This window comes from Cupressus sempervirens, chromosome 10 (genome assembly GCF_028749045.1).
Source record: "Cupressus sempervirens isolate cs-2001-9-10 chromosome 10, ASM2874904v1, whole genome shotgun sequence".
Lineage (NCBI taxonomy): Eukaryota > Viridiplantae > Streptophyta > Pinopsida > Cupressales > Cupressaceae > Cupressus > Cupressus sempervirens.
The window spans coordinates 483,931,253-483,955,367 of NC_143127.1; the positions used below are offsets into that span (position 1 = coordinate 483,931,253).

Here is a 24,115-nt window from a genome sequence, read left to right on the forward strand (position 1 = left end):
TTTAAATAGTCATTCCCCGCACATGACTGATTGTCAAATGAGCCCATTGAAATTGAATCAGAGGGGGGTCATCCTTTGCCATAGTAGAACTCCTGCAGGGTGGGAGGTTGCTACTATTCTATGGGCCATGCATAGACTACAATAGTAGGAGCAGTTGCAAGTCCATAAAATAATAGGGGTCTCTCACGCCACAACTACCTTCCTATGATAAAGGGCGCCCCCTTCATATTCAATTTCAATAAGTTCGTTTGAGAATTAGTTATATCCAAGAAATCATTATTTAAAAAAATAAAATAAAAATCTCAACAACAATATATTATTAGACCAATAAAGAAGCTGAAACTTTCCAAATACCTATGAATTCATGGACCGCCTAAATATTGAAGACCTCGTTCCGGAAGAAAATTTAATGGCAGTCGACTTCCCGAGCGATAATCGTTAGCTCATGTGCTTCAGCTCAGAGTCCGTTTGGGAAGTTCTCTCGCCAATGATATAACTACGTTCTTTTCCTTGTTCAAGCAGAGAAACTGTCGTAGAAATGTTTTCTCAGAATATATGGAGTACGAACGAATGTCTTCCTCCGAGGCAAACAAACCCAAATACAAATGAGAAAGGGAAAACAACTTTATTCAGAATCCAGTGAGGGGCTTAATTGCCAGGGTCTTTCATGGATGGACCGACCAACATTACATATACAAGGGCTTTCCGCTTCGGAGAAAAAGAATTCTATATTAGTTAAAACTTCTGCGCAGTTACACTTTTTAATGAAAACGAACATATAGTTTTTATCGGAACCTTACTCATACTGTTGCAGGGTTGAATGCATGACACTATGACAGGGTCTGTAATTTTTAACTGGCTCGCTGGAACTTATACCGGTTCAGATTTGGTGTTAAACTAGGAGGAGTTGTATAAAAGTCAAACATCAAGTGTTGGTGGGGATGATCAGTGTGATAACAGTTACTTGTATTTTAGGCAGATGAGAGGAGAAGAGGGACAGAAGTTGGAGAAAATGGGAGAGGGAGAAGGAGAGATGATGGTACGGGGTGCTTACGAAGCAGAAAATGGACTGGAGAGGGTGATGCTGGAAGCATGGAGGGAGAGGGAGAAAAAGGGACAGTGGCATTTAAGATGTACATTGCCACAGTCTCCTCACGAATATCAACGCCTAATCCAAGCCCTTCTGTATGCCATCTTGACCCAACAGCAGCAGCAAGCTCAAATGGAACTTACCTACCTGAAAGCCATAGTCACAGATGGATATGCCTCATTGGTCCACCTTCTTATTAGGCTGGTGAATGAATGCTACCCCAAGCTGCTGGAGCATGCAAAGCGCCAACTCATTTGGATTTTTAAACAGCTGGTTGAATTACAGGCCACGGATGTGCAACTCCTATGCCTTACTTTGCTCAGAAGAATTGCCGGAGGGGACTTTACCCCACCTAACCTCTGGCTAGCGCTCGAGTTGGTTCGCATATTGCAGGGCCACTGGGTTTGGGTTACGAGCAATCAGGGAGTGCTTGCAGGCGCGGTCTTCACTTACTTGTGTTTACTTCGAGATCACTTGAAGTTTAGAGATGCATCTTTTAGTGTTCTGAAGAAAACTGAAACTGAATTTTGCGTTAGGGTTTTGAGGGAGAGGTTTGAGGATTGTACTTGTATTGGGAGGGAACTTGTGAGGCTTTTGAAAGATGTGGCATGTGTTGCCGAGTTTAACTTGATTTTGAAGGATTTGTTGGCTAAGCCTGAGGTTGTTTCGCGATTGTATTTGACTAGGACACCAACAAGGTACCTGGTGTCCAGGGTGACGCCAGAAATGGAAATCCAGATTCGGTTTATGTTGACCCATGTTAAATGGGGTTACCAGAGAAGGTACCAGGCATGGTTTGCCAATCGGTTTCTTGTTGCCCCTGAAAGTGAAACCCTAATTTGTGATCTCATTAGGTTTATTTGTTGTGCACATCATCCGCCAAACGAGATACTTCAATCTGATGTTATTTCCAGGTGGGCTGTCATTGGGTGGCTTTTGAAATGCTGTAGGAGTAATTTTGTCGCGGCAAATGCTAAATTGTCATTATTTTATGACTGGCTTTTTTTCAGAAATCAGATTGATAATATCATGAATATTGAGCCTGCCATTCTGCTGATCGTCCATTCGATTCCCAAGTATGTAGATATGACACAATCACTTTTGGAGTTCTTGTTTCTTCTGATGGAGAATTTTGATCCTGATAGGAGGGAGTTTATTCGTCTAGGTGTTTCTTCTTCCTTCGAGAAATTGATCAGAAAGGGTGTTGTCCAGTCATTGGATCCCTTATTGTCATGCAACCTTATTGCCCCTTCCCTTAGAGAGAAACTTGTCTCCTACTCCATGGTAAATGCGAAGATTGACAACAGTATTGCAGAAATGCCTCAAACAAAGATGACAGAGATGGCCCCCAAGTCCAAAATTGATCGTAGCATTGGAGACAGTTCTGGAAAGAAGAGCACGGAAGTGCCCATGGTAAATAGTAGAGAGCAAGGCGTGTTCGGGTTGCAATTGACAGGTCAAAATTCAGCATCTACTAAGTGCCACGAAGGGAATCAGTGTCATGTTCCAGAACCTAGGAAAAATGATTCATGCGATAAGAAATTGGATATGGCTAGTACCGAGAAAATAAAGAGATCACGTGATGATAATGTAGATGGTAGTGTACGACAGAAGAGATTGTGTTTAAATGATCTGGAAAGTACTGTGCAGCAGCAGATAAAATGTAGTGATGATGGAGTTACTCCGGTGCAGCAGAAGAAAATACCTACTGACGATTCAAAAATAATTTCTATAAATAATCTTCTTGAAATTGTGAAGAGGTCAGATGAGTCTGCCATTGAATTGCTTGATAAAATACTAATGTTGTTTTTGGGCATTTCTGGGCAAGATGTTGATGTTCCAGCTAGAGGATATAATCTTTTCAATCTTTCTGCAGATTCTTCTCAAGAAATGACTGAAGATTTAGCTCTGCGGATAGAAAATGCATTGAAGGTTGGGGGACATGAGATGTTTTCACCACTTACTCAAATGGCAGATGGGTTGGAAAGAGATGAAATAATGTCTGCAACTTCTGTTGTTCTTCGCATCTATACTTTGTATCAGCACCCAAAATTGCAAGAAATGCTTTTCTTTTGGCATAAAACTGGTTTAGCTGTTCGTCCACGATTACTCTGTTATGCATCTACTCTTGCCAATGAACTAGAGCAGATATCAGGTATGAAACCGATTTTGGACAAGTGTTATTTAAACCAAAATTTGGATGGACTGGATGCCTTATTGACAAATGCTATACAAGAGGAGCATGGATTAACCGACATGTACAAGGTTTTAGAAAATGACAGATCACAGAGATCACAGTCTCTATTGAAGTGGCAAGCTCAAAAGTACTCCCTTTACGCTCATGCAAAGAAAGCTTCTTTCAGTTGTGTACAACATACAGAGAATATTGGGATCGAACAGTTTTCCATCATGGTGGAGGAAGCTTTTAGAGCATATAAACAGTTCCTTGTATTGACGAATTCATCTACACCCATGCCTCAATTGTTCAATTCAGACCAAAACAGGATGCTACTGCTAGAAAAATCAGATGGATGCTTAGCAAATCATGAACAAAACATCAACCAAAATGCAAGTCATTCATTCTCAAAAGATCTAAGAATATTGTGCTTATGGAGTGTCAGAAGGTCACATCAGGTTTTTAGATGCATTTTCCATTACCTGTCAGATTTATCCACTGGAGAAGAAGGTGTCATTCAGTTGCTTGTGTGCTTTATGGTTCCTTCAGAACTCTTGAGATTTGAAATCAAACTAAGTCTGAAGGAATTTTCTGTTTTTGGACAGGATCCACAAAATCTTTGCAGTTTAATAAAAAGTTCAGTTGACTGGGATTTTAGCGAACAACAGTGTTTTTGGCATTTACTGATATCTGAGTTACAAGTCTGTGAGGTTCCATTTATGGTGACACTTCTGAGATTTTGTGCCGACACTTTTAATCCTTTGGTGCATGCGGGCACAGTTTCCGGTCTTCTCACATTCTTAAGGTCCCAGAATCCATCATCTGAGCTTTTAAATGCCATACTATGCCTACCTAAAAGATATGCAAATTTTGCAGCTTCTGTAATAGCAAGTTGGTTGGTGGCCAAAAGGTCAGCACTCATCCCATGCCTAACAGAGTGGACAAATGCTTGCATGGATGACATTCGGACTACAAATGTTGGGAATGAATCTTGTACAGAGAAATTGAATTTGGCTGCAATTAAAACCTTAATAAATTTTCTCGACAGTCATGATGTGGATGAGAACATGTGTTCCAAAAGCCCAACAATTTCAAGCTTTCCAGAAATTAAGGCCTGCCTATTAAAAGTGATCAGCAATGCTTCCTTCAGATAAATGGTTGCTACAAATTACTGAGCTTGATGTATGAATTTTGTTTGGAAACATCCAGCTTGCTGATTAAACTATATTCTATTCAGCTTTGTGTTATAAAAGCATCGTCAGGACTTCAAGGTAATATTCTAAGTTATTAAAAGAAGTCTCTTTTTCCTTCGGGCCTTTGAAAAATTAAAAAGTGACTATTGGGGTTCTTTGTTAAAGTAGACTTTTTATTTGATAACGTTGCTTACATTGTTTATAATTTCATATTTTCAATAGATTATAATTCATACTTATTTTCATTTTATTTTTGAAATCTCAAACATTAACAAATGTTTGCAGTAAAGGGCTTTTTTTATTCACTTTCTCATTGGTTATTGCATAACATAAATCCATCAACCCTGGCAGCTTAGACAAAATGATCATAATGTAGTGTATGCATTGCGCTTTATTTGGGAGCTTTTAACCAATAAAGGGAAAACGTTAGAACGGCCCTCCTTGTTTTGTTCAAAAAGAAGGGGAGAGAGAAAATACAGATTATTTGTGAGAAAAATTACATATTCTTGTCAAATTTCTAACACAAATGCCATATCCCAATGACTAGAAATCTACTGGAGCCCCAAATGAGGCAAAAGGGTTATAGAAACACCATTTATGTTATTCATCTAACAGAACTGAACAAAGTAGGTAGATGTAATGCCCCTAAAACTCAATTACAGCCACAATGTAATGCCCCCACATGAACAGTAAATATAAATTGCCTTCAGATATTAATTTTGTTTTTCAAGAGGAAGACAATTGGAATCATTAGTTGTATTAGGAGCGACCAGTATTGGGAATAGAGATCATCCTTAAGCGACACTACACACTGTGGATGATCTAAGGTCAGCAGCCTAAGTCAGCATCGTTCCAGCAATCTAAATGCTAAGAACATCAATCTAACACATGATTTTTAATCATAAAGGGAGCAATTGTAATAAATTAAAACAACAGCAATTTGTTAAGGGGCAACAGTCGTTTACATGAGATGCTATTCTTGAGAGGGTTGTGACCATCGAAAAGACACAATTCTCCATTACTAATTGAAGGATTTATATAGTAAGGCTGACACTCAAAGGTAGCAATGGAAGATAAGCAAAGAAGATCAATCAGCCTCTAATACAGAGTGCATGCACATTAAATAAAACAGTAAACAGCAAGTTACTCATGCATATAAATATATAGATTACTTTGTTATATTGGCTCTTAGGCATTAAAGGGTAGAGATTACCATCATCATTCAGTGTCATACATCAGATAGACTCAATACAGAAATCCAAATTATATTATGCAGTAGCATCCATTGCTATTAGAAGGAGCATCCACATTGGGCATAACAAACCCTTGTATTTCAGAGCTGTTACTACAACATTTAGATTGATCCATTAATAACTCCTGTGGCATTACCATTGTCTTTGCATTAATGGTCGATTCTCTCTCTCTCTCTCTCTCTCTATATATATATATATATATATATATATAAGAATATATATTTATGATTTGATATAGAATGCATGTATCCATAATTAGTTGTAAACTTCCATCATTATAGAAGGAAGGAGGTGTAACGGGAGGAGGATTGCCATCTAGGCAGGGACCTTGGGTGGATGTCCATGTTGCCTACTACTTGGGCCAAGAGGGCCAAAGCTCGACTCTTGGGCTTATATAGGACAATCAAGGAACCTCCATTACTATCTCCTCTCCAACTCTATAATGATGACTATTAAATCTTAGGAGATGAAGCACAAACAAGGAAAGAAGGTACAAACACTACAGTAGGTAGGGTCTCCAATTGGGTGTCCATGCTGCTTGCCACCCAGGGCCAAAGTTCCACTTTTGGGTGTAGCGTGGGGATGGCTTGGGGTGGGCCTATTGCACCTTTTTTAATTATGTGTTTAAAACTATGTTATCCTGTGTTTCTTGGACTGGGGGATGGGGAATGGAGTTCTGAGATTTTTTGCCCTGAGCAGGGGATGCATACACCTCCCCCCATCCCCCCCCGCCCTCTCTCTCTCTCTCTATATATATATATATGAAAATCTGAAATTTCAAAAATAGTCATGAATTATATAACATTGTGTAACATTCATCATAGCTACATAATAACATTTATAAATCTAAAATCAGTGATCGTTCATCGAATCATCATAGAACATAGCATCATCTCTCTCTCTCTCTCTCTCTATCTATATATATATATATATTATATATCTATAATCATGAATAACATTTATAAATCTATGAATTCCTTTGGAAGAAAATAATGTCTCCACTTTTTAAGATCTTGCACCATTGCATATAGCTCCAGATCATAAATAGAATACCTTTGCTTGGCTTCATTCAACTTTTTTGAGAAGAAGGCTACTGGCTGACTCAGTTCTGCATCAATGGCTTGCTTACTAGTATCACCCTCCACTGTGAAAAGCTTCTGAAAATCAGGAAGCACCAGGGTAGGCAATTCTTTGACTTTTTGCTTAAAAAATTGGAATCTCTCATGCACCTTATCAGTCCAAGAAAACTTACATTTCATTCCCCCTTTGATGGTGTTTAGGTGATGCAGGAGCATCCAGAGGTATAAGGGCAATCTTGTGTCACCCAAAAAAATGTACTTAGACTTAGTTTCTGTTTCATGTCTTTACATTTTTGGATACCCATTTGGGTCAAATAAAGGTTCCAACTCTCACAGTTCAACTATCAGTGTGTTTGAAAATCCCGAAAAAATAGGAGCATGCAATTTGGCCATCATTTTGGTGACCTAGAAGGTGTGAATTGGCCAGATGAATATAAATGTGATTTAGAGCATTCCAGAAAAAGAATCAGGTCAAAAGGCCCCACGGTTTGAAAGTTATTGCAGTTTTCGGGTTTTGGAGACCTCCTAAGAATGCTTCAAAGTCAGGTTTGGGGCATTAAATGACTTCGAAAAGGGTCGGAAAATGGGGGACAAGCTAAGCTTGACCATAGGGCTATAGAGCGATTCGAGAGCTTTCCGAAAATGTAAACGGTTCGTCAATCGGAGCTACGGTTTAAAAGTTATGCCTCCCAGAAGTTCGGTTACCGTTTCTGGATTCTTCTAGATATGCACCGACTTCTAACGTAGCTTCTGGAACATTCTATTTTGTCGATGGATGCCTACTAGCACCTTCTAGAATGTACTCCTAGTCCTTAACCCTCCGGGGTCTATTTAAAGAGATTTCTGGCATTGTAAAAGGCAGTTCGGAGTGGAGTTTGAGAGGAGGTACCATAAGGAGAAATTATCTCCAGATTTATGCTATTGTAAGCCCTTAGGGCATGTTTTGAAGTTTATTTTCCTGTACTGGTTGTACTAGCTTATTTTCTCAGTTAATATAATTTCCCTTTTCTGTTGTTTCCATTCTATTCTTGGATTGTGTCCCCATCAAGTGGTATTAGAGCTGATTTTCCTGAGTGTGTAGACAGAGCGCTGACTGTGAGGCAGTTTGCACCAGAACTGTGTGGTTGTGGGTTCGAGTTAGAAGATGCCTCCACGAAGAGAGCGTGGTGGAAGGGCCAGAGCTATTAATCCTGAGGAGGTTAGAGCCCTCCAAAGGCAGGTGCAGGCATTGCAAGAGGAGCTTTGTAGAGGAGCAAATATTGCCATAGGTGACAACAGTGAGGATGACAATGAAGAAGAAGTAATGGGACCAGAAGAGGAAGTTGACGGGGAAGTTCTGAATCCTGTAGAGGAAAGGCTTTTTAGGGCCATTACTAAGTTTGGGAAAAGACCTACAATTGAAGTGGGTGTATTTTCAGGAAATCTGAAACCAGATGAGTTGATCGATTGGATCAGTGAATTGGAAGAATACTTTGAGTATGAGGATATCAGGGACCCAGATAGGGTTAAGTTTGCAAAGGCCAAACTGAAAGGCCATGCCAAAATCTGGTGGCAAGAGTTTCAATTGGAAAGAAATAGAAGAGGAAAGGAGAAGATCACAAGATGGGATCACATGGTGGACAAATTGAAGAAGCAGTTCATTCCTGTGGACTAGGAGCTGGATCTGTTTAAGAAGATGCATGCGTTAAAGCAAGCAGGAAGATCAGTCCAAGACTATACAGAGGAGTTTTACCGACTCTTGATTAGAGCAGGGCATGCAGAAGCAAATAAGGAGAAGGTTGTTCGTTATATCAGTGGGTTGCGACCAAGCATCCAGGAGGAATTAAGTCTAGTAAGAATGATCAGCGTTGAAGAGGCATACCAGTTTGCCCTACGAGTTGAAGAGAAGCTGAATAAAAGGTTTGAAGGAAGACAAAGAGGGCATGGTCAAGGAGGAAGGGGAAGCGGTAGATCATCTGGAGGCCGCAATGAAACACAAAAGAAAAATGAAGATGAGGGTACTAGCAGGAACCAGAGGAATGAGGGTTTCAACCGCTTTCGTGACCAAGACTTTGGAAATCAGAGAGGAAGACGTAGAGGACGTGGACAAGGAAGAGGAGGCTTCCGTGGTACCTGTTTCCATTGCAATGAAGAAGGTCATCGTGCCTTTGAATGCCCTCAACAACAAGGAAGGACAGATAGGAGAGCTGAGGGCCAAGCTAGGGTTGCTCATGTGGATGAGGATGCACAATCATCACATTCAGAGGATGCAGAAAGAGGAGAGACCTTGGTAAATGAAAGAGTCCTACTAAGTGGTGAGAATGAACCAGGACAACGGAGGAGTTTGTTCCGTACCAGATGCAAGTGTGAGGATAAATGTTGTGATGTGATCATTGATGGTGGTAGCACTGATAACTTGGTATCAGAAGAGATGGTCTCTAAGCTGAAGCTCAAGAGGGAGAAACATCCCCAGCCCTATCGGATTTATTGGGTAAAAGATGATCATAAGGTCCTGGTAAGTGAACAATGTTTAGTAAAATTCAAAATTGGGAGTTACCATGATGAAGTTCTCTGTGATGTTATTTCGATGGATGTTTGCCATCTATTGTTGGGTAGACCATGGCAGTTTGATAGACATGCAATACATGATGGACATGCAAACACATACTCTCTGACAAAGGATGGAGTTCGCCACAAATTGAAGCCCATGAAAAAGGAAGGTGAAAAGGTATGTAGCAGTGCTAGGATTTGTCTTGTTGATGGAAGGAAGTTTTTAGATGGCATGAAACATCAACATATGTGCTATGCTTTGATTCCTAGGAAAGATAAAGAAGGTAGTAGTGAAATACCATTTGAAGTTTCAAATTTATTAGGGGAATTTGGAGATATTATCTCTGATAATGTTCCAGATGGATTGCCACCAGTAAGGCAAATCAGTCATCAGATAGATCTGATTCCAGGAGCTAGTTTGCCTAACAAGGCTGCTCACAGGATGACTCCTACTGAAACAGAGGAGCTAAATAGACAGGTTCAGGAGCTGTTGAGGAAGGGCTTGATTCGAGAGAGCCTGAGTCCATGTGCAGTACCTGCAGTACTCGCACCAAAGAAGGATGGAGAGTGGAGGATGTGTACAGATTCCTGAGCTATAAATAGGATAACCATCAAGTACCGGTTTCCTTTGCCAAGGATGGATGATCTTATGGACTGCTTGAGTGGAGCTCAGTACTTCACAAAGATAGATCTGAAGAGTGGCTATCATCAGATATGGATTCGAGAAGGAGATGAGTGGAAAACAACCTTCAAGACCAAGGAGGGTCTTTATGAGTGGTTAGTCATGCCCTTTGGATTGACGAACGCCCCAAGCACCTTCATGCAGCTCATGTATGAGGTACTTAAGAAGTTCTTGGGAAAATTTGTTATTGTCTATTTGGATGATATTTTAATTTTCAGCAAGACTTTGGAAGAACATTTACTGCATATTCGTAGTGTCCTTGAAAGGCTAAGGGAAGAGAAACTGTTAATTAATCTAAAGAAGTGTGTCTTTGCAAAAAGGGAGTTAGTCTATTTGGGATTTGTTATATCACCTGAAGGTCTCAAAATGGATCCAGAGAAGGTAAAAGCCATCTTGGAATGGCCTACTCCAAAGACTGCTACTGAGGTAAGATCATTTCATGGTCTGGTTAGTTTTTACAGGAAGTTTATTAAGAATTTCAGTGGCATATGTGCACCCCTAACTGATACAATAAGAGGGGATAGAAAAGAGTTCAAATGGACTACAGCAGCTGCGAGAAGTTTTGAATTGCTGAAGAAGAAGGTGACTGAACAGCCTGTGTTGGCACTTCCAGATTTTAGAAAAGTGTTCCAGGTGGATTGTGATGCTAGTGGTAGCGCTATTGGGGCTGTATTAAGCCAAGAAGGTAAGCCTATTGCATATTTTAGTGAAAAATTGAATGATGCAAAGAAGAAGTATTCTGTTTATGGTCAAGAATTCTATGCAATAGTTCAGGCCTTAAAGAAATGGAGGCATTATTTATTGCCAAAGGAATTTGTTTTGTATACTGATCATCAGGCATTACAGTACCTAAATAGCCAAGGTAAATTGAATCAGAGGCATATGAAGTGGGTAGAATTCTTGCAGAGTTATACATTTGTGTTGAAGCATAGAAGTGGAAAATCTAACAGGGTTGCAGATGCACTAAGTAGGAGACAGTCACTGCTTACAGTAATGCAGGTTGAAGTAGTTGGGTTTGATGAACTCAAGAATTTGTACCCCGAGGATCCTGATTTTGCTGAAGCATGGAAAGCTTGTAAAGAACCTGTTGCTGTAGATAGAATCAAGTGGTTAGACTATTTGATTCAGGATGGCATGTTGTTCAAAGGTAGTCAATTGTGCATTCCAAGGAGTTCCATGAGGGAAAATCTGATTAAGGAGAAACATAGTGGAGGAATGGCAGGACATTTTGGTCGAGATAAGACCATTTCCATTCTTAGAGAACATTATTTTTGGCCTCAAATTTCACAGGATGTGAAGAAGTTCGTACAAAGTTGCCGGGTTTGTCAAGTTGCCAAGGGGTTTAGTCACAATACTGGTCTATATCAGCCGTTGCCTGTTCCATCAAGGCCATGGGAGGACATAAGTATGGATTTTGTTCTTGGATTGCCAAGGACACAAAGGGGTAATGACTCAGTATTCGTGGTGGTTGATAGGTTCTCCAAAATGGCACATTTCATTCCATGCCACAAAACTTATGATGCTGTCCATATTGCAGACTTGTTTTTCAAAGAGGTGGTAAGACTACATGGTCTTCCAAGGAGTATAGTTTCTGACAGAGATACTAAATTTGTGGGGTATTTCTGGAGGACATTGTGGAAGAAGTTGAGAACAGACCTAAAATTCAGTTCCACGCATCACCCACAGACTGATGGTCAAACAGAAGTGGTAAATAGAAGTTTGGGCAATTTGCTGAGATGTTTAGTTGGGGATAAGCCCAAGGGATGGGATTTGATTCTACCACAGGCAGAGTTTGCTTATAATAACTCCGTAAATAGGAGTACTGGAAAATCACCATTCTAAATTGTATATGGGAGTAGCCCAAGGACTGCACCAGAGCTGAGGAAGATAGAACAAGGGGAGAGGAGAAGTGCTGAAGCAGAAGAATTTGCTGAACATATCAAGCGTCTACATGAGGAGGTTCAAGCACACATTACCAAGATGAATCAAGAATATAAAGCTAGGGCTGATCAAAGGAGAAGACATAAGGAATTCCAAGTAGGGGATCTAGTCATGGTGCACTTACGAAAAGAAAGATTTCCAGCCGGTATTTACAACAAGCTGAAAATGAAGAAATTTGGCCCCTGCAAATTTTTGAAGAAACATGACTCAGGAAATGCATATGAGGTGGAGCTGCCAGATGGTATTCACATTTCTCCCATCTTCAACATTGCAGATTTAACAGAGTATCATGATGATGGTGCAGATGAGGAGCTGGTTTTAGAGCCATGTCCAATTCCTGCTTCTAAGAAGGAGGAGATAGAAGACATTCTAGATCATCGTGTGGGTAGGAGTACCAGAAATAGGCAGTATGAAGAGTATTTGGTCAAATGGAAAGGATGGTCGATCGAGGACTCAACTTGGATTTCAGCAGCTGAGGTTTCCCATTTGGGATTTCCTCTACCATCCATAAAGTGACAGGGTCACTTTTCAATCTACCCTGGGTGTCTGATGCAGGAGCATCCAGAGGTATAAGGGCAATCCTGTGTCACCCAAAAAAATGTACTTAGACTTAGTTTCTGTTTCATGTCTTTACATTTTTGGATACCCATTTGGGTCAAATAAAGGTTCCAACTCTCACAGTTCAACTATCAGTGTGTTTGAAAATCCCGAAAAAATAGGAGCATGCAATTTGGCCATCATTTTGGTGACCTAGAAGGTGTGAATTGGCCCGATGAATATAAATGTGATTTAGAGCATTCCAGAAAAAGAATCAGGTCAAAAGGCCCCACGGTCTGAAAGTTATTGCAGTTTTTCGGGTTTTGGAGACCTCCTAAGAATGCTTCAAAGTCAGGTTTGGGGCATTAAATGACCTCGAAAAGGGTCGAAAAATGGGGGACGAGCGAAGCTGGTCCATAGGGCTATAGAGCACTTCGAGAGCTTTCCGAAAATGTAAACGGTTCGTCAATCGGAGCTACGGTTCAAAAGTTATGCCTCCCGAAAGTTCGGTTACCGTTTTTGGATTCTTCTAGATTTGCACCGACTTCTAACGTAGCTTCTGGAACATTCTATTTTGTCGGTGGATGCCTACTAGCACTTCCTAGAATGTACTCCTAGTCCGTAACCCTCCGGGGTCTATTTAAGGAGATTTCTGGCATTGTAAAAGGCAGTTCGGAGTGGAGTTTGAGAGGAGGTACCATAAGGAGAAATTATCTCCAGATTTATGCTATTGTAAGCCCTTAGGGCATGTTTTGAAGTTTATTTTCCTGTACTGGTTGTACTAGCTTATTTTCTCAGTTAATATAATTTCCCTTTTCTGTTGTTTCCATTCTGTTCTTGGGTTGTGTCCCCATCATTAGGATAGGGGTACAAATATAACTAAATCCTCTTATAAACTTCCTATAGAAGGTAGCTAGCCCATGAAAACTCCTATCATCCCCAACAGATTTAGGTGTGGGCCTATTAAGGGTTGCTTATACCTTAGAGGGGTCCATTTTTAGACAATACTTGGAAATAACAAAACACAAATACACCAATTCAATTTTCATGAACTCACATTTGTCTAGATTGATCATTGTCTTCTCCTTATGCGGCTTTCTCAATACCTGCTCAAGGTTCTTTAGATGCTCTTCCTTAGTCTTGCTAAAAACAAGAATGTCATCAAGATAGACACCTACAAATTTCCCATTAAACTCAACCAATACCTCATTCATTAGGCACATAAATGTGCTTGGAACATTGCTAAGACCAAATGGCATTACAAGCCATTCATAGAGATCTTCATTGGTTTTAAAGACAATTTTCCATTGACATTAAATCAAAATTTTGAAAATAACATGACCCTTCAAGATAGTCCATGAGATCCTGTGTTCGTGGCATTGGAAATTTGTATCTTACAGTAAGCTTGTTTATATTCCTTGAGTCTCCCATTCCTTCTTTGGGGAGAGCACAATTGGGACTACACACGGGCTTAAGCTCTTTCTAATCAAACCTTGATCAAAGAGTTCTTGAACTTGCATAGCTATCTCTTCATTTTGCAAAGGTGTCATCTTATATGTCGGTTTATTAGGAAAAGTAGCCCAAGGATTAGATCTATTTGGTGACTTATGTCCCTCACAGGGGGCAAGGAATTAGGGGTGTCCTCCACCACTATACACTATACCTTGATACTTCAACAACTTCTGCACTTCTTGTGCACTTCCTACTTTTCATCAGGCTGCAAATTAGGACCATCTTTTGGTTTTACTATCAAAGCATACCCATGACTCTTCTTCGCTTTCATTAGATCTAGAAACTGTTTACCACTATCGAACATCACATTTGATCCACTATCTTTCTCCCCTTTATGTTTTGGCTGAGGATCCATTCTATATCTTTTCCCAGTCTTTGTTATGAGAGGTATTTTTCTCCCCATCATGTTGTGCTTTGACATCAAATTGCCAAGAACAACCAAATAGGAGATGACAAGCATCCATGGGTATGATCTCACACAATATCCTATCTTTGCTGTCTCCTATTTCAAAGCCCACCCAAACCCGCTTATTATCTACCATAAAATTTTGACTTTTATTTAACTAGGACATCTTATGAGGACTAACATGAGGCACTTTCTTTAGTTTAAGTTTCTCTTCCATCTCAGTTTAAATCACATTCTCAGTAGAACTAGAATCTACAATAATTTTACAAAGTTTACCTTGAACCTTACCTTTTGTCTTGAACAAGGTCTTCCTTTGTGGAGGTTCTTGCTTCATTGGTACCTTTAGCATGATCCTCTTGATCATTAGGCTTTCTCCTTAAAGATTTCGAGCAACACTTCCTATTGGTGAGCATATACTTTAGCAGTCAGCCTCTTGTACCAACAGGTTTCTCCTTTCTCCACCTTGGGAACTTGAAGCTTTCTTTGAATATTGGCTCATTGTATGTCCAACTTGATTGTAATTGAAACATCTACCAATGAACACACTTGGTCTCCTTTTCGGATCCTCCATTCCGACCCCTTCTATTGGGTCTTCTTCAACCTCTAAATCCACCACCTCCGTTCCTTGATTCCCCACTTGAGTCTTGACTACTTGACTCACGATTTCTACATGATGGGTTCCTTCCTCAAAAGTTTCTTCTACCTATGTTATTATGCTCTCCTTTCCTTTGTAGCTTCAAGGCTAGTTGAAAACATTTGCTCATTGTCTCTATGATGCAGTACAAGGCAGGTGTGTCCCCAAAGGAGATGACCAAGCCCCCATCAAATACAACACATCAGAAGCACTCAAGATATAATTGCAAGAAACACTTTATTATCAACAGATCTTTGATTACATCAAATGTCCACTATACATTCCGCTGGTTCATAAGACAACTTGCATGATAAATTATGCTATATGCCAGACAAATACAACTCATCAGAAGCACTCAAGATATAATTGCAAGAAACACTTTATTATCAACAGTTTTTTAATTACATCAAATGTTCACCATACATCCCACTGATTCATAAGACAACTCACATGATAAATTATACTATATGCCAGGCTGTGTTGGTTCCCAAAATCGTAGATTGGAAATCCAAGAGCTTGCCACTTCTTCGATAGGACTTCTCAATCAGTTCTGGCCAGCACTTTAGGCTCTGCTGCACCTAGGTGGATAGACCTTCTCCTTAGATGTTGACTATTTGGTTCAAGGCTTTTCTATAGCGAATTTAAACTTCTCGAGTTCTCCGACTGGCAAGGTCCTTGAACTCAATCAAAACGAAAACTGGATGCTGGATAATGGTTAAATGTTTTGTATGATTAAATAATAATTAGTTTGATGCTTATAGAAGGAATATATAGATTTTCTCACTTCAATAATAAAAAAAACCAGTTGCCTTTGCTCATCTAGACAATAGAGTCAACTTCAGTGAATTTTAACATACAACTTTATAATATTCTATGTACTTATACTACCAACAATTAAATAATCAAGATGCGGCAGATCAAATATTTATACAATCTTAAATTAGTCCAGATTAAATTTTAACTCCTTTGGTAGGGAGACAAACTGGACACAGATATGGAAATGATTTAATATTTCACAATATCTATGATGATCAAATTTAAAATGCTAAATGATCATGTTCACTTATCCGGTATTTAAATTGTATACAAAATTCTAGAAAATAATTACAAAGGACGATTTGCCTGTAGTTTAAATCTCCACACCTTTAATAATAAACAAAGAACTTTTTATTTTATTATTAAAATAAAATAATAGAATTTATATTACAAAGTCATAATGTAGCCCTTATCCCTCCGTAAGTAAATATAAAATACTTTTTCTTAAGAATATTGAAGAATAAATGCAACATGACTTTTCAAATTTCAAAGGTTGTGTCTCTCAAATATAAATCACAGTTTCTCATAACATAATTATTTTAATCATCGACTCTAATCTTCTTTAATATATCTTTCCCTTCCATATCATATGTATTGGAACTATGCATTTTATTATTGATTCGTTCAAAGCTTCTCCCAATAGTTGAGTTGCCTCCATTCGTATCATTGTCTTCAAATTTCCTATTGATTCGATCACTTGTATGAGTTGAACTTGTACTCGTTCTTTGCTATAAATATATTCCTCCTTGAAGGTATGATATTGCCGCTACGTATGGATGATACCCTTCACACGCTGGATGTTTCAAAGATAGAGGCATGGGTAATTTCAACACTCCATTTGTTATTTTATCTTCTGCTGTATTTTGTACTCTTGATTCATACACTTGTGCAAAGGATGACAGGGCTCTGTTCAGATAATAACATATTCTTGATGGCATGCTGTAAATTCCAGAATATTCATTGTTGCCAGTTAGCTTTAAACATTTGGAGATTCCTTTTCATTTACTGGATATTGTACGTTTAATAATGATTGCCAATACTAATCAGTACTGTTCGTTGATGAACACAACATTGATATTGACGTGATTGGAAAACCAATTCACTTCCTTTACCATCGGGTTTCTTTCTTGCTAATAGGTTAATGATTTTTGCTTTATATATATCACTGGTTTGAGAATTAAATTTTTTATGAGGCACGCTTATTTCTGGCACACTACCGTCTCCATCATGGCTTCAGATGATGGATGCTTATTTAGTTATCCTCTTCATCGGAAGTCTTATGCTCTCCCACAACAAATATCTCTGCACAAATATTCTAATTTGAAAACAACTTTCATGATTACTTCTATATCTTGTATTGCTTCTTCAGACTATACCATAAAATCTGTCAAGCTGTTCATTTTGTCTTTCATCAGCCATTGGATGAATGATTTTGCAAAAGAATTCTGCTCACTTAATAGCCATGATTACATCTTTCTAAAGGGAGCAATATGTCCTTGGGTTTGTTGTAAGGGATAAACAAATTCCAAGGAATGAACAACTCCTGACTGTTACTTTCATGACAGTTATAACAATGTTCTGATGGTCAGACATAAGCCAAGGATATGGAATCCCTGTCCAATGGTGGGGAATAATGTTTGAAAAAGGATCAATCTTTTAGAAATGATTATGATAAAGTAGATTTCAAATGACAGTATGAAAACATGAGTATGACTGTCACAGACTTTGGATACTTCAGCAGGTCACCTTGCTGATTAGAGAAGCATTATAAGTCCATTCACAACCCTTAATTAACACGGAGTTACACCACAACTTCAAAGTGACTAGAATTAAAAGACAGATGTTAACTGTACCGTGTATATATTTGATTTTATCATTTTCACCGACCAGTATTTGGTTATGAGATTTTTTGACAATCAATTATTATCCATTTTCAAACCTCCAATATCATAAATGGAGGCCCTGATTTTTCGCAAAAAAATAGGGCTCCATCAGGCTGTAAGGCTTTCCTGGTTACAGCCAAATACACTCTAGATTACAAACCAAAATTCGCTATCCAAGCTTCCTCTAAGTATCCTCTTGAATGATACTACCTGAATGTTAATTCCTAAAACACAAGAACATTACATAAATAGCCATCAGGACACACAGGTCGGCTAGAGTTCACAATCTCCAATAATAGGAAACGTGCATTACATTATAGGAGTGATCCTCAAATAATTAATGACCAAATACATAATATATGATATTACATTATGTAGCCTTAGATGTAGGTCCACATGTTAATCATCTGCTTAGATCCAAGAGCGCGTAAGGTAACTCTTTAAGTATAGAACCACATCAAATTAAATACTAGGCATCGCATGAAGTGCAACACAAGAAATCAACACCTGAGAACTTCTATCAGCTGTCACATTAGGATTATGCACACTTAGGGTAATGATCCATGATATTTCCACCATATGAGGCTAAGCCTGTGGAATCTGGAAATAACAAACAAGAGTTTGCCAATACAAACTATCAGATAGATAACTGTAAAACAAAAAACAGCAAATATATTTCTGGGTGATGCAAGATTGCCAACAACCCAAGGATGCTCCTAGATCAGACACCCAAGGTGACTAAAAGATGTTCCATAAGGACTTATGAACATATGAAAGGATTCAAAACATAAATCATTCTTAATCCACAAATCTTCTTCATTAATCAGCATAGAAGTTTGTCCAAATTTACTGCTACAACCAACTGTGTCATCAGAATCCTCAGATCTGCTACTGCTATTGCAACTATTAGGATCAATTGAATGATACTTGTTGCATTCCTTCATCTAATTAGAAATTTTCTTTCTTCTACCTCTATTCTTAACCACAGATTCATATAATTGTCTTTCACCAGGAGGAACCTCAACCATAGGTTCTCCCATCTTCAAATTGAAAGTCTTAAAACACTTAGTTTCTTTGCTTTGATAACTTCTTCATCCTTTAAAGGAATCAAAACAAATCTCTTACCATCCTTTTCAATTGTAACAATATTCTTTTTGCAATCATGTATAGCTCCTCTATCAAATTGCCAAAGTTTACCAAGTAAAACATGACAAGCACTCATGTTAGCTACATCACATAAGACTTCATCCTTAAAAGGTCCAATATCGAGATTAATCTGAACTACAAGTTCTGCTATCTTCAAATTGAAAGTCTTAAATACACTTAGGTTGTTTGCTTTGATGACTTCTTCATCCTTTAAAGGAATTAAAACAAATCTCTTACCATCCGTTATAACAGAAACAATATTCTTTCTGCAATCATGTATAGCTCCTCTATCAAATTGCCATGGTCTACAAAGTAAAACATGATAAGCACTCATGTCTACTCTACCACATAAGACTTCATCCTTAAAAGGTCCAATATTGAAATTAACAAGACATTGTTCTCTAACTTGCACCCAATGATCATCTTGAAACCAACTAATACCATGATGAGTAGGATGTGTCAATTTTCGCAAACAAAGTTTCCTAACCATTTCTTCATAAACTAGATTCTCAGTACTACCTTCATGTATAATAACTTTACAACGTTTGCCTCTAGACTTACAAATGGTTTGGAATAAGTTCCTTCTTTGCACTGGTTCAACATAATGCCTAGCCAACATGTTTCTCCTCATCAAAAGAGATTCTCTAACTTCTGATGAAGCTGAATCAACATCAGAAGATTCCACTTTTTGTTCTTCCTATACTACCAAGTTTTGTTTGTCAACTTTCACATTAGGGCATTCATAAGCTCAGTGTCCATCCTTACCACATTTAAAACAAGTACCTTTGAAAATAAACTTCTTTTTAGAAACAAGTTGCTTACCCTTATCCACTTTAGTAACTTGCTTACCTTGCTTTCTTCCCAACTTTTCTTCAACTTTCAATGCATACTAATAAGCATCTTCAACTAAGCTAAGTTTCAACATACTCAATTCATCTTGAACATTGAATTTCAGACCATTAACATGCCTTGCAACTTCCTCCTTAGGAGATTCACTATATCTAGATCTAATTTGTAGCTTGTAAAAGTTTTCAGTATAAGCTTTCATAGACATATCTTTCTACTTTAGGTTTTGCAATTTCTAGTCCAAGTTCATAGTCTTCAGGGATGAATTTACCCTTCAATCTAGAAACCATAGATTTTCATCTACTAATCTTCGGTTCATTATTATCTTCTCTATCCTTTTGCAATTCCTTCCACTATAAGGCAACTACTAATCTTTGGTTCATCGTTATCTTCTCTATCCTTTTGCAATTCCTTCCACTATAAGGCAACGCGACCTTTTAACTTATTCTGTGGATCTACAATATTTTCAAGCTCAAAACAACCCTCAAGTTCATTAATCCAATCTATCAATTCCTTAGGATCTAAAGTACTAGAATAATGTGAAACTTCCATTCTATACGACTCTTGCCAACTTGTGCCATAGCCTTCAATAATCTTTCTTCTTCTGCATGGATTTCTACTTTAGGGACTTCAAGATCTTCACTAGCTTCAACATAGTCTTCTTCGAATTCAAGGTTTCTTCTCAAGCCATTCAAGACATTTTGGATCTCATTTCTCATCTCAGCTTTGAATTCTTTAAATGTATTTTCTAACCTCCTAGGGTTCATTCTTCCAAGCGACATACTGACTTTCAACAAGGTGCAACTTCCTCAAACTTTGGCGATCTGTACACCAACAAGGATCAACAGGTTTGTAACAAGATTCCACAAAACTTGAACAAGTCCTTTGCAATTATGAGCCAAAACTTCAATTTGCCACCTTACAATCAAGGATTCAAGTCTTCACAAGCTCTCCAAGCTTAACCAAGTTCATATCAACAGCTATTAGGTCCACTCAGTCTTTGACAAGTCGCCAACAAGATCAACCTTTGGCTCTGATACCATTCTAATGCCGTACAAGGCAGTGTGTTCCTAAAGGAGATGACCAAGCCCCTAGCAAATACAATACAACAAAAGTACACAAGATATAATTATAAGAAACACTTTATTATCAACATATCAATTACATCAAGTGTTCACCATACATTCCATTGATTCATAAGACAACTTGCATGATAAAATATACTATATGTGAGGCTATAAGGCCTTCCTGGTTACGACCAAATACACTATAGATTATAGACCAAAGTTCACTATCCAAGCTTCCTATAAATATCCTCTTGAATGATACTACCTAAATGATATCTCCTAAAACACAAGAACATTACATATATAGCCATTAGGACTTATAGGTTGGCTAGAGTTCACAATCTCCAATAATAGGAAACGTGCATTACATTATAGGACTGACTGTCAAAAAATTAACGACCAAATACATAATACATGATATTACATTACGCGACCTTAGGTATAGCTCATGAGCTTTAATGCTAATAAATAATAGATGATGACTATAAGATATAAACTAATATGACATTAATATCGATGTGCATGTACACACAAATATATTAAATCCAATAATACATATAATTATTTTACTTATAATAGTGAAAACCATTTATAATAATGAATTTAACTATAATAATTATTTTTACTCTATATTTTAAATTCATATAGTAATAGATTTAGTTATACTTCAAATGTTGATATTATTAAATCAAGTGACTAATCATTTTTAAGTTAATAATAATTATTTTTAAGGAGAAATGAGAAAGATATTAAATAACATTTAAAACAATCAAGAATGCCATTATTGAATGATAAATATAAAATTAATGAACAATCTTAATAAATTAATTTTCTACCTAAAGCACCAAGCTACGAAAAGGCAAGTCCCTCAATGAAAACAATATATTTAAATTTGCTGAGTAGGGTGGGCCATGATCATCGGAGAAAGGTTGTGGAAAGACAAGGCAAGTAATAAGCGAAGGAGTAGGAAGAAGACATGTAGAGGTGAAGTGATGGATGGAGTTTAATATATACATGCAAATAGAAGGAAGCCAACGAATAAATTGAAAAATAAAAATGAAGAAGTGCCTTGGATAAGGGAAACTTAGGGAGAATTGAAGGCAAAGATAAAAGGAATAAAGCAGATTAAAAATCTAAATCCATGCGACTTGGAGTACATCGAAAGGAAGACACATAAAGGGCTTTAATAACAATTGGTAAGGAAAAACAATGATCTATGTATAAAATAACAAGTAAGCAATAGAGATGTAAGGTCAACAATAAAACATAAAGGAAGGAGATAAAGTGAATATGGCAGCAGATGGAGTATAAGGAATATTAAAATAAGTGACCACCATCTGAATCATCATATATGACAGTTGGGATATTTATAATTGATAATAAGTAAATACAGAATATCAAGTCATATAAGATTAATTGATTTACAAGGCATCGAGTGAGTATATGGAGATAAGGAGAATAAAGGATAGACTTCATTAATACATAGATAAGCACCTGTGAATTATTGTTAAGAGAAGATAATAAGAAATTTCCACATACAAAAGGGCAACAAAGAATGTTGAGTATAATATAAAAGTATAGAAAATGAGACTAGCAACACAAGGACAAAAAGGGAATTTATTATGTTAAAGCCAAGTCAAATTCATAGGATGGAGAGATATACTGTTGCATAAAATAATAATACTAGATAATGAAGAAGGTTGGTATAAAGACTGCATAAATAATTAGCAGCAAATAAAATTGGTAAAGGATCATTGAAGTTATTAAGGAGCAAAATAAAGTGCAAGGAAGGAAAATAGTAGACGAAAATAGATGCATTAATTCAAGTCATATTAATATTATTGTAGAAAGAGTATAGTACTAAATATAATTTATTCTTGCATAGGAAATAATTATCTTATATATAATATATATAATTCAAAGAGCTTGTATATTTTTGGGGAACATATTATGTGAGAAATAAGGTTTTATATTTCTAATAGTGAAGTGTAATTGAGGTTCTAATAAGTTATCCATAATATTTAAACAAATAAGACCTTTCCAACTCCTAAGTTTAGAATTAAAAGTGAATTAAATGTGAACCCCAAGAAGGGTCATTACATATAGGTCCACACGTTAACCATCTGCTTAGATCCAAGAGCGCGTAAGCTAACTCTTAAATATAGAAGAATCACACTTAATTAAATACCAGACAACGCATGAAGAGCAACACAGGAAATCAGTTCCCGAGAAGATGAAGCATAACTTCTGCCAGTCGTCACATAGGATTATGTGCACTTTGGGTAATGATCCATGATATGTACACCATATGAGGCCAAGACTGCAAAATCTGGAAATAAAAAACAAGAGTGCCAATACAAACTATCAGACAGATAACTGTAAAATATAAAAACAACAAATACATTTTTGGGTGATGCAAGATTACCAACAACCAAGGATGCTCCTGCATCACTCTAGTACAACATATTATTTATCTCTTTTTGAACGTTCATCCTTAGGCCATTCAAGTATCTAGATACTTTCTCTAATTCTTTTTCCACTCTCTTAGATCTAGGACTCAATTTAGGAAACTTCTTAGTGTATGCACTGACATCTAGATATCTGTGTTTGAGATTTTGTAATTTCTCGTTCATTTGCACTTCATGATCCATAGGCATGAATTGCATCTTGATCCTAGCTTTCATTCTCTCCCATGAAGTTATCATGCTTCTTCCTCCCTTCACTCTCTTCTTTTGCACACAATTCCACCAAGAGTGGATCCTTCTAGTCTTGACTTGGCTAACTTGACCTTCTTGTCATCCAGAATTTCTTTGTGCTCAAAACAATTATTGAGTGACTTAATCCACTCTACCACTTCTTCTGCATCCATACTTCCACCATACATGGGGAAGCTTTCTGTAGTTTCTCTACTTATTGACTTTAGGTCATCTACAAGTTACAATGCCTTTTGGTCTGTGGGCAATTCCACTACTTATCTTGGGGTTTCCTCTTCACCCTCATCTTCTTCTCCTTTTGTGTCACACTCACATTTCTTGTCCTTACTCTTGGATTGTTTCAATTCACCAAACATTGCTTCAAGCAACTCTTCTACCATCTTCTTGATGGCATAGTGAGTTATTACCTTAGGAGGCATGATGTTAGCCTCTAGTTTACTCTCTTCCTTTGAAACACACTACAACCAAACACCAACTATTGGCTTTGATACCAGCATGATGCAAAGGGAAATGTACTACTAGAATCCTTTAGGGTCTAATTCCTAATTGGCTCCAACTAGTCACCAAATAATGCTCCTTTTCTATAGCATTCCAAAATTATGATCCACACT

General features: G+C 37.6%; 1 protein-coding gene across 3 annotated transcripts in view; it reads left to right on the forward strand.

Annotated features, from left to right (window-relative positions):
• The first annotated feature begins 366 nt into the window (after positions 1-366).
• The window catches only part of EMB2739 (embryo defective 2739), a 66,881-nt gene continuing 43,132 nt past the window's right edge, over positions 367-24,115 (forward strand). For 2 of the 3 annotated variants that reach the window (XM_089803115.1, XM_089803114.1), the window contains exon 1: positions 369-4,537. In XM_089803115.1, the coding sequence (XP_089659241.1) occupies positions 980-4,420 (3,441 nt within the window). In that variant the 5' untranslated portion in view covers positions 369-979 and the 3' untranslated portion in view covers positions 4,421-4,537. Of the gene's footprint in view, positions 4,538-24,115 lie in introns of those variants that run through there. The other variant, XM_089803116.1, reaches the window with a different exon arrangement.